General features: G+C 42.5%; 1 protein-coding gene across 3 annotated transcripts in view; it reads left to right on the top strand.

Annotated features, from left to right (window-relative positions):
- CPQ (carboxypeptidase Q) overlaps positions 1 to 12,411 on the top strand; it is a 562,886-nt gene that overhangs the window by 382,696 nt on the left and 167,779 nt on the right. For all 3 annotated transcript variants that reach the window (XM_056522426.1, XM_056522429.1, XM_056522428.1), the window contains one exon: positions 3,057 to 3,168. In XM_056522426.1, the coding sequence (XP_056378401.1) occupies positions 3,057 to 3,168 (112 nt within the window). The remainder of the gene's footprint in view (positions 1 to 3,056; positions 3,169 to 12,411) is intronic.

The following is a 12,411-nucleotide window of genomic DNA, read 5'->3' as shown; positions in this document are numbered from 1 at the left end:
GGCGATCTGTCAATAAGTACAGGTAACTACTACTCCCATCATGGAACAGTGTGCTCCATGCTGGGAGTAATAGTACTGCCTAAAAAATGTAAAAAAAAGGGAAAAATACGCACACACTACATTTTTATTATTGCCGGCTAATTTGTAGCGCTTTACCCTCTCACATAAATTGATCCCTGTTTAAAGATGAATAAACATTTCGTAATAAAAAAGATATATTTCGTTAGGTACAACTTTTTCCATCACTACTGTATGGTACCCTACAAAATTTTAATAAAAAAGGTATCTCCATAATTTTTTTGGATCGCTAATGTCCAAAAAAGAATAAAAAACGCCTGCAAAAAACGCAAAATTTTAAACCAACATTGCGTTTTTCTTGGCGTTTTTGCTCTCCCATAGACTTCTATGGGAGGAAAACGCCACGATTTCAGGGCAAAAAACGCCAAACTAGGTTTTTTCAGGGCATTTTGAAAATCCAGCCTCTGAGCCCGAAATTGCTGAAAAACGGCAAAAGGATTACAAAAACGTCAAACTGAAAAACGCCAAGTGAATCTGGCATTTTGCAGTTTACCATTGACTTGCAGCTAACATCTGGACGCAGCGTTTTTTTCACTGAAAAAACGCTGTTCGGGAAAATTGGCTTTTTTGACGGCATTTTTGCAAAAAAAAAACCTCAGTGGAGTTCCAGCCTTACTCTGCTATGCTGCTCTAAACACACAGCCTAGAGCAGTTCAATGTGTGATGGGCTGTGATTGGCTCAGTACCCACCTCCCCCCCCCCCCCACCTCAGCTTCATGCACTAAACTCTACAGTGTGCATGCTTTGCCCTGCAGCTGCAAAAGGGAGCTGAAATATCCAGCACAATGTTTAGCACAATATTCAGCACTATGTCCTGAAGGTATCAGGACTCTACAGCAGTGTTTTCCAACCAGGGTGCCTCCAGCTGTTGCAAAACTGCAACTCCCAGAATTCCTGGACAGCCTTTGGCTCTATACACTTTATACACTGTGCTGAGCTGAGGTCCCACCTGCATTTCCTGACTTTTGTCTCTGCCCGGCTGCTGCAGGAGATAATCTGGTAGCAGGACTGTAGGCAAGACCAGAAGGAGGACCCCTGGTGATCAAACTTTTAGGGGTTAATTTAACACATACAATTACAAAATTTTATTTAAAAGTGTATTATAAAGTAATTCAAATAGGCTAATCTATAATATATTACATTTTATTGATGGTGACTGATACCATTTAAACATCCCAGGCAATCTCGTAGACCGAGCTGGAATGCCGGAAGCCTCTTACAAGTCCATGGTACTTCCGGCAATCCGAATCTTCATCAGGTCCATCGTGGAGCAAGTGTAGGGCTATGAGATGTTTGAACATACCCTGCTGTTGCTCATTGTGACTGTGCTCATTTAAATGGGAAGAAATATGGATGTCTTAAGGTCTCAAAAACTACCGTATATACTCGAGTATAAGCCGACCCGAATATAAGCCGAGGCCCCTAATTTCACCCCAAAACCCCAGGAAAAGTTATTGACTCGACTATAAGCCTAGGGTGGGAAATACATCATCCCTCCAGGTCATCATCCAGACCCCCGTCATTAACACCCCCGTCATCATCACCCTTTCGTCATCACCACCCTCGTCATCATCACCCTCGTCATCATCCCGCCCCCCCCCCCCCCCTTCATCATCACTGCCTGTCAATCCCTTCAGTGGTCTTCAACCTGCAGACCTCCAGATGTTGCAAAATGATGGCTGTCCGGGCATGCTGGGAGTTGTAGTTTTGAAACATCTGGAGGTCCACAGGTTGAAGACCATTGCGGCCTTCATCATCATCCTGACCACCCTTTAGTTTTCTACTCACCTCCCCTCGGTGGGAAGGAAGAGTGAGCTGGTCCGGGCCATCTATGCTGCAGGGACCGTTCGGTGGGGAGGGTTAGTCATTCCGGGCTGTCCATATTCACCAGGAGGTCCTCTTCTCTGCTCCGGGCCCGGTCCCAGAATAGTGACATTGCCTTGACGATGACGCACAGGGACGTTCATGCGCAAGGACGTCCCTGTGCGTCGTCGTCAATGCAACGTCACTAGGCCGGGCCCGAAGAAGAGGGGCTCCCGGTGAAAATGGACAGCCCGGAACGACTAACCTTCCCCACCGGACGGTCCCTGCAGCATAGATGGCCCGGACCAGCTCACCGAGGGGAGGTGAGTAGAAAACTAAAGGGGGGTCTGGATGATGACGAAGGTCGCAGTGGTCTTCAACCTGCGGACCTCCAGAGGTTTCAAAACTACAACTCCCAGCATGTGTGGACAGCCCATGGGTGTCCGGGCATGCTGGGAGTTGTAGTTTTACAACATCTGGAGGTCCGCAGGTTGAAGACTACTGAAAGGGATTGAAAGGCGGAGAGTTCACTCGTGCTGAAAAACTTGGCTTATACTCTAGTATATACGGTATGTGTGAACATGTTCTAAATTCAGATAAAAAAAAAAATAGATGTCTTTTTTTCATGGAGTTGTTCGAATGTGAATTCTATCATTCCCAGTCATGGAAGGTGAACTATAGTAACCTCAGGAAACAACTTCTACCATAGCTGCTACATAAAAAATAAATAAAAAATAAATGCTACCTAAGGACTAAACAATATATAGCAGCATTTCCAAAAATAGGTCAGTTTTTTCTGGTAACAAAAAAATGAAGTTATTTTATGATCTCATGAATCTTCTCGTTGAAATTTTGCATCCAAATGGCTTTCACAGCCCTATTAGGAATTACACCCACATCGAGACACTTCGTATCCGGCTCTTGCAATATCTGTTCCCATTCCAGAATGCACATGTCATCCAGTTATGAAACAGCCACACACTTCTACTGCCAGGAATCTTGTACAACATATTGTAAGGTATCCAAAGATAATGAGAGAAATTCATCTTTTACATTCATGTTTGTGCTGTTTTTTTTCTGCACGAAACAGATGGGTCTTGATCGAAAGAACTAATGAAGAAATGATAGAAGCGAAAACTTGTACAATATTTTGATGTATTTACTCCTTGTTGTAGGTTGTGATTGTCAGTGGACATCTGGACAGCTGGGATGTCGGGCAAGGAGCCATGGATGATGGTGGTGGAGCCTTTATCTCATGGGAAGCGCTCTCGCTCATTAAAGACCTCGGTAAATATTTATAGAGTCATCGAAACTGAATTTAGCTTTTAGTCATTTTTTGGCATTTTAGTTTTTTACAGTTCCTTTGTTAGTTTTCTCAAATTTCCTTATTGTTTTCACGAGTCTCGTGTTATAGTGGTGATACAGTGGTTGACCCTTTTATAAATTTGGATTGTTGTCAACCTCATATCTGAGTTCTGCTTTTGGGCTACCTTACTCATTATTTCAACATAATATGTAGTTTTCATGTACATTGCTCCCCTTACACTGCACACGTGTTTGTGGTCATTCTGCAAGGATTACTCGCATGGTGGAAGTTCATGCCCTGGTCGAGAAGGCTTCAGTACCTTGACAGAACCTTACCTGCCAGGATTCATTCTTCCGTCTCACAAGTCTGTATTAATCTGTTGTGGTGTAAGCACCATAAGTCCCAGCAAGGCAACAGGGCTCCCAAGCGGTCGCTCATCTAAATCCAGCTGTACGTCTATTACCATCTGCACCCAGCTCAGTAAAGACAGTTATCCGTAACCTGACGTCTGTGTGTTCATTTACTCCCCGTGTCTGGCCCAGGAGAAACTGTCTCCAACCTCGAACCAGGTACAGGATAACGGTGCCCTGGCGTCACAAAGTGATCACGTATTTCCACTAGCATCACCCCGTGGACACCACATATTCATCCAAACTTTAGTAGTCTATTTTTGATGGCATGTACTGTGGACCTCCAGCTCTTGAAAAATGATAATTCCGAGCATGCCCGGAGAGCCAACTGCTGTCCGGGCATGCTGGGAATTGTCGTGTAGCTTGTCCGAAGCAGCCTGTCCTAGTATAGCGGTGAAGACATATATGGCTCACGGAACGGGGTGCTTAGCAGTGCCCGTCATTTCATTCTCTGCTTATTCAGATACATATGGTCTTGGACAATGGTCAATAATCCTCCTATGCTGCTTTTAAATGGTTACTTTCCTGGAAACATGGCTGGTAGGTTACTTTCACATGAATCCATATGCCTTGGAAAAGTTAAATGGCCCCTGTCATTAGGAAAAACTTTTGACATGACCTCAGCCGATTAGCAGAACGAGCCAGGAGAAGTTTGCGCTCGTTGCGTTCCTCTCCCAGGCTCCGTGTCATGTGATCGAGACAAACTCATCATGTTAGTCTATGAGAGTGACTCGTTCACGTGACACAGGCGGGAGGATGCATGGATGCATGGAGAGAGGCAGGGAGGATGCATGGTTTTCTCCCGGTTCGTTCCCCTGAACGTCGCTAGGACATGTCAAAAGTTTTTCCTAATGACAGGTACTCTTTAAAGAGAAAAAGAAGTGGAGGGGGTCCAGCTCCTGGGTGGAGGTATCCAATAAAACTTAACCTTTAATGGCAACTAATTAAAACATGGAAATTCGCCACAAGGTGGCAATGTCACTTAAAAACAAAAGGGGGGTGAAACGAGCAGTTTCTATTAGTCATGGCGTTGGTACCTTGTCACACGGGGGTTTAAATACCCACTGGCATCCGTCGAACAGGATGTGACGTGGCATATGGAAGGTAGCCAGAAAGAAAGGAGGGTGCGGCCAGGTAAGATCTAATTAAATTAAAAAAGATGGCTGATTAACCCATGAGTGACCTGTTTGTCATATGAGTGTACGTATGATGACGTTTAATGCATGCAAACAGTGCAGTATTATTGTATAATGGCCTCTCATGGAGCATACCCGGGTCGCTGGACTGACATAACATAGTCAGCATTGGAAAAACCCCGAGCACACTAGGAAAAATATAGTAGTAAATAAAACGCATATTGTGAACCCCAACTTATATATACAAAAACCACATATAAGTGTAATGATATACATGGGAATTTACCCCATAGCAAAATATGACAGTTAATGCTGAGAAAGTAATAAGAAACATATTTTTAGATTAGGCGGGTTAAATACTAGATGTCTACTCCGCAACCACTATGGACCATATAGCTGTCCAACCACAAAAATCAAAAAATTTAAACCCCCGTGTGACAAGGTACCAACTCCATGACTAAGAGCAACTGCTCGAAACGCGTTGGCGTTTCACTCCCCTTTTGTTTTTAAGTGACATGTCACTTGCCACCTTGTGGCAAATTTCCATGTTTTATTAGTTGCCTTTAAAGGTTAGGTTTTACTGGATACCTCCACCGAGGAGCTGGACCCCCTCCACTTCTTTTTCTCAGTTTCACGGGGAGTGGCGGCTCCCTGCCTCCGTGCTCCGGGACTATTGCCTGATGCTTGACACATATGGACTTTGGTGAGCTGATCTATTCCTCTGTGTTTCTCTACTACATTGCCGTCTATGAGATCGTGCTTCCATTGGTTTGTGAACATTCAAGATAATCATACTGCATTATGTTGAGCATCTGAATGAAATAATAACTTTACTATCTTATGTGTTTGAACTTTACCTACTCTTATTTATAACAATTTTATGATGGATGACATGACTGGTACCGCTAGTCTTACTAACTCCCAAACGGTAGCTTGGTCTAATGATCCAAACAGACGCACACATGTAACAAACATCTTCTCTGGCAATCAAGAACAGGATGTATCATCTGATCTTAAATCTCTTATGAAGAAATTGCAACAATATAAAACACAACAATTGAGGGTGTGGTGGGACGCCACCACACTCACGCAGTACTGTAATAAAAATGTGATTCCGAGGGGTCTAAGAATTCGTAAACGCTCTACTACAATATTCAGTGAAGCATTCACTACAAGTGGAACAAGATACTTGATAAATGTTCTCTTGATCTCATGCAACTGATTATAGAGTGTGAACAGCAACGTATGACTGAACTGGAGGACAATATTAATCAAACCACTATTCTCTTGGAAAAATATACTGGATCTCAGGAGCTTGTCACATTACAGGATAAATTGAATGAACATTTATTAAAACTGGAGGATGCTATTGCAAATGTAAAAAAAAATCAAATTTACCAGAGATACAAATGACTATCAAAATGATACAGTCTATACATGGCAACGTAAAGAGTACAAACCCAGATCAATACTAAAACACTATAACCAACCAGATACTTATGCCGCAAAAAATGTCAGTTTCACGTCATCAGATAACGATACTACTGATTATTGTACTGAGGGATCAGATGATGACTGGAGTGCAACTAGACATCAGCAAAAAGACAATAAAATATCAAAATCATACTGGACATAATCAATACAACTCATCTCAGAATACGGCTTCAAAAAACGATGTAGGTCCGGATACCAGAAGGAGGAGAAAATACAAACCAAGAAGACATGATCAAGGAAACACAGAGCGGGGCGCAAAAACCAACGGCATGCGGACCAGAAACAGGAGACAATAATGGGGCTTGTACCTGAAGACCCATCCCATGAATATACTGTTATCAATCTGTCTGCATGCATTATCACCAAGCAACAAGCAGAGGTCCTGGAAAAAGGCCTAGGATTTGTGCCATTGTACTCTTTTGATTTATATCAGACCATCAGGGACGTTAATAAATTCATTCGAGCCCTTACTGTAAAGAAACATTTTTTTGGTACAGATATGGTGGAATCACAATCAAATGAATCAAAACCTTCCATATTGAATCAAATAGGAAAAGCTAACTTGCCGCTCCATACGAGCTTCTCAGATTAGATCACATGTTTGGATCTCATGGATTTACAAACTTCATCTACTAGTATAAACAATAACATAACCTCCACTAAGGACATTTTTTCTACAATGAACCCCAGCTTCTACCCTATTAATTCCAGAGTAGAAGCAATGGATGTATATCAACGCAGAGTGGAAATGGATCTGCACAATCTAGAAAGACAGACATCAACATCACCCACTAATTTCAATAGGAAGGAACAAAAAGCTTTATAAGATTTAAAGAATAACCCGCACATATACATCAGACAGGCAGATAAGGGAGGATCTGTGGTCATTTTGGACAAAGCTCTTTATGAGAGAGAGATTATGAATATGTTAGGGGATGTAACAACATATAAAAGAATTCCATCCGATCCCACTAATGTGGTGAGAACGAAATTGGAACGTATATTGGAGGAAGGGGTTGTGTCTGATATAATCACTCAAAAACAAAAAGAATTTCTTAATCCCAAATATCCAAAAATACAGTTTTTTCATGCTCTTCCTAAGACCCACAAAAATGTCTTCCCACCCCCTTTCCGCCCCATAGTTGCGGGTATTGATTTGCTCCTTGAGCGTCTGGGCAATTGGCTTGATCATATGCTACAACCCCTGGTCCAGAGAACGATGGGCTATATTAGGGATACAAAGTCTCTTTTAAATGCCATGTCTCAAAGTGAGTGGAAAAATGGCTTTGAGTGGGTCTCCTGTGATGTGGCATCACTATATAGTTGTATACCACATGACAAGGCTGAACTAGCGCTGACATATCATCTTAACAAATACACTGAGTACAGTCCTTGTCTAAGGCAGTATATAGTTGAAGTGTTGATTTTTCTGTTACAATACAATTATTTTACCTTCAATGGTTTTGTTTTTTCTTCAGGTTACTGGTTGTCCCATGGGGGCTAAATTCTCCCCCTCCCTCGCTAATCTTTACATGGCGTTCTGGGAGGAGCATCGTCTGTATGCTGCCTGCAATCCGTACCAGAGCAACATCTACTGGTACGGCAGGTATATAGACGATCTCCTCCTAATATGCCAAGGGTTGGGGGAGTATGAGTTTGATGGTTTTTTGTGTTGCCTTAATGACAGCGATTTGAATTTACGCTTCACTATGGTCAGAGAAAAAGAAGCAGCGATTAGCTTTCTTGATGTTAGCCTGATGGGTAACAAACATACTCTAAAAATTGACACAAGTATGTTCCGCAAAACCACAGCGGGTAACAGCATCTTGCATGCCCAAAGTGGACACCCTGTACATACCACAAAAAATCTCCCCATAGGGGAATACATAAGGGCAAAAAGGGCGTCCTTGAATGACACATTTTATCAGTCAGCAAGTGCTGGCATCACTGGACGCCTAAATCGCAGGGGTTACAGTGGTGCCATGCTTGCTAGGGCAAAATCCATTGCTGATGCTAAACCAAGGGATGAGTATCTGCTTCCGTCATGTAAAGAAAATAAGGAGTGGTGTTTCATTCCTACTTTCACCACTCCTTACAGCCAAAATTTTGATCAAATTAAAAATATAATCACTAAACATGTTCCGGTATTGCTACAAAACGACGATATGGCGAGGCTGTTGTCTGGAGGGGTTAGATGTGTAGCTAAGAAAGCTAGATCTCTAGGGTCCATTTTGTCACCCAGTGATCTACCGGTTGACAAACCCACCAATACATGGCTCCATACTAATGGGAGCCACAAATGTGGTAGGTCCCGGTGCAATATGTGCACTCTAATGCCCTCCTCCCACCAGTTTGTGTCAATGGCAACAGGCACTAGCTACACCATAAAAAGCTTTATTAATTGTGACAGCGAATATGTTGTATACTGTGTAACATGTGTTACATGCAGAATGCAGTACATAGGGTGCACGGGGCGGAAACTAAAAAGAAGGATTTATGAACATCTTGCCATTCGCCCTAATTTCTCCTCCCGATCCATGTCTGGTGATTGGTTACATGCTCTTCATACGAGAGAGGCTTTTTGGATCCTAAGGATGGAAACACGTGCTCCTATGGGTCTTAACTATAGAAATGACCTCATGTATTTTTACTAATTTAGCATTTTTTCTTCTAGTTTTATGTGGTGTTTTCTGTATTTTTTGTCTTGGGTATGGTAGGACATATTCGCAGTCTGAGGTTTGTGCTGCGATCCCTGTCTCGGCTGTTTTTAGGTGCTATCATGGTATACATTTAAGAGACCTAAGTTATATGTTACATTTTTATATATATTTTCTCGTTTTTGACCACTTAGGTTGTTGATGATTCACAGGGTTTTTCCCTTACATTTGCTTGCGATATGTCTGATACCATTTAAAGTCAAAACTGGGGTCCCTTATGTGGCTTGTGCTAGTATTAATGGTTTGCGGAATATATGCTTACCCGCAGGTTCTCATGTGTATGTATACTAAAACATTCATGAACTTATCATGTCTCTGAGAACACGATTTCATGGCAGCCTCAGTATATGCTCATATATATTCCTTCTATCAGTGGTCTCGTGCACATTGTGCGTTCTGTGCGTCTATGCCTATATTTATTCATTTTGTATTTATTGTTCATTCATACCTTTATACAAATTTTTCATTTTTTTTTTTATTTCTTTTATTTATTTATTTATTTTTAATTTTTTTGTGGTTGGACAGCTATATGGTCCATAGTGGTTGCGGAGTAGACATCTAGTATTTAACCCGCCTAATCTAAAAATATGTTTCTTATTACTTTCTCAGCATTTACTGTCATATTTTGCTATGGGGTAAATTCCCATGTATATCATTACACTTATATGTGGTTTTTGTATATATAAGTTGGGGTTCACAATATGCGTTTTATTTACTACTATATTTTTCCTAGTGTGCTCGGGGTTTTTCCAATGCTGACTATGTTATGTCAGTCCAGCGACCCGGGTATGCTCCATGAGAGGCCATTATACAATAATACTGCACTGCTTGCATGCATTAAACGTCATCATACATACACTCATATGACAAACAGGTCACTCATGGGTTAATCAGCCATCTTTTTTAATTTAATTAGATCTTACCTGGCCGCACCCTTCTTTTCTTTCTGTCTACCTTCCATATGCCACGTCACATCCTGTTCGACGGAGGCGGGGAGTTTTTTCCACGGTGGGACCCAACCATATGCCAGTGGGTATTTAAACCCCCGTGTGACAAGGTACCAACGCCATGACTAAGAGCAACTGCTCGAAACGCGTCGGCGTTTCACCCCCCTTTTGTTTTTAAGTGACATGTCACTTGCCACCTTGTGGCGAATTTCCATGTTTTAATTAGTTGCCATTAAAGGTTAAGTTTTACTGGATACCTCCACCCAGGAGCTGGACCCCCTCCACTTTTTCTCAGTTTCACGGGGAGTGGCAGCTCCCTGCCTCCGTGCTCCGGGACTATTGCCTAATGCTTGACACATATGGACTTTGGTGAGCTGATCTATTCCTCTGTGTTTCTCTACTCTTTAAAGAGGTACTCCGGTGGAAAACAATTTTTTTTTTTTAAATCAGCTGGTGCCAGAAAGTTAAATAGATTTGTAAAAAAAAAAAAAAAAAAAATCTATATCCTTTCAGTACTTATCAACTGCTGGAAGTTGAGTTGTTCTTTTTTGTCTGACCACAGTGCTCTCTGCTGACACCTCTGTCCATGTCAGGAACTGTCCAGAGCAGGAGCAAACCCCCATAGCAAACCTATTCTGCTATGGACAGTTCCTGACACAGACAAAGGTGTCAGCAGAGAGCACTGTGGTCAGACAGAAAAGAAATTCAAACAAAAGAACTTCCTGTGGAGCATACAACAGCTGATAAGTACTGGAAGGATTAAGATTTTTAAATTGAAGTCATCTACAAATCTGTTTACCTTTCTGGCACCAGTTGATTTTAAAAAGATCGGGTTAAAAACAAACCATTATTAGTAAAAGTATAATAAAAAAAATACTCCACAGTTATTTTACCTGCGTACAAATTGGCCCTGATTTACTAAGAGTGTTGTGTAGTTTTTTTTGTGGGTTTTAATTCCCTACAATTTTTTTTTCTATGGTATTTGCTAACGTTTCCCTACATTTTGTACTTTTCCCTACATTTTGCTTTTTTACACCTGCTCTGATCTGTCTGGTTTTCTTCAGCTCAAATCTATCACATTTTCTGTGGAAACCTGAGTAAATATGTTGGGATTTTTAGAAAATGTCGGGGACACTCCCCTTTTCAGTGGCCAGGCCCCCTTTCCTTGATGGCCATGTCCCTTTTCGGGTTTTCTCAGTAAAATGGAGAGTTGGTCGGGTTTTTCCCAATTCTGGCACAAATTCTGGCGCCTAAACCCACAAAACAGGTCGGGTTTACAATAGTAAATCAGGGCCAATGTGTTGGATTTTTCTGACCACTTGGACATTTGTGAAAAAAAACTGCATTGTTCTGTAGGTTTCAATAATAAGTCTGTAGGGTTTTGAGAAAAAAAAAGCAAACAAACCTGTGAAATGCAATATGTGGGGTTGTTCAGCCTTCTTGTAAAGTGTCACAATGAGCAAAAATGTTGTAACTGTCATGAGTATTGACCCCCACAAACTAAACCAATATGTGGAAGATGGTGAGAAGCTTAATGCAGAAATACCTTTGGCTGCATTTGTGTAGTCTTGATTGTCCTAAAAAACGCTTATTTCTTGCATCACCAACAGTCAGTTAGGAGTGGCAAGAGGATGGCAATGTCCCAGAGACACTACGCCTATCTCCTGTACATCAGCGCTGGGATCGCTGTGTGATTGACACACAGGTTCTCAGAGCATGCGCCCTGCATCTCTGGCCGTGAGCCTGGACAGTTGTATTGGTTAATAAAGTGTATAGATCTCTGCAATACATTTTAGAACCTAACCTGACACTTGACAACCGAACCTGCTTAAAGTTCCTTCATGCGGCGGGTGAGTATTTGTGACAGCGCTCACTACTGATGCGGAGCAATGTGCCGGGAGCCATCAGAGCGAGTGCTGTCACAAATACTCACCCGCCGCATGAAGGAATTGTAAGCAGGTTCGGTTGTCAAGTGTCAGGTTAGGTTGCCTTGAGTCACGGGCGCGCAGGCCGGGAAGGGGATAAATGCAATGGGGATGGTGCATCGGAGTCTTCACGGCCCCACGGAATCTACCAGGCTCACCAGATTCTTCTCGGCCCACGGATTCTTCTTTGCCCCCCGCAGAAGGACATTGAAAAACAGCTCAGCTTAATTAAGGTAATGCCTCCTCTCCCCTCTGTCACCCCTATCCACCCACCCCTCTGTTAACCCCTTTCACTCTCGTCCACTTTCCTGTCATTCATGTCTACCTTGTCACCCATGTTCACCAACCCTCTGACCACCCCCCAGTCTACCCCTCTATCACCAATGTCCAACCCACACTATTCACCCCTTTGTCACTCCTGTTCACCCCTCTGTTACCACCTTGTCACTCCTGTCCACCCCTCTTTCACCCCCTATGCCCCCGTCACCCATGTACACTCTTCTACACCCCTGTTACGCATGTACACTCTTCTACACCCCTCTGTCACCCATGTACATCCCTCTGTCACCCATGTATACTCCTAAACCCCCAACAC

This window comes from Hyla sarda, chromosome 5 (genome assembly GCF_029499605.1).
Source record: "Hyla sarda isolate aHylSar1 chromosome 5, aHylSar1.hap1, whole genome shotgun sequence".
NCBI lineage: Eukaryota > Metazoa > Chordata > Amphibia > Anura > Hylidae > Hyla > Hyla sarda.
The sequence above is the reverse complement of the archived record's forward strand: the minus strand, read 5'-3'. Positions and strand labels throughout refer to the sequence as shown.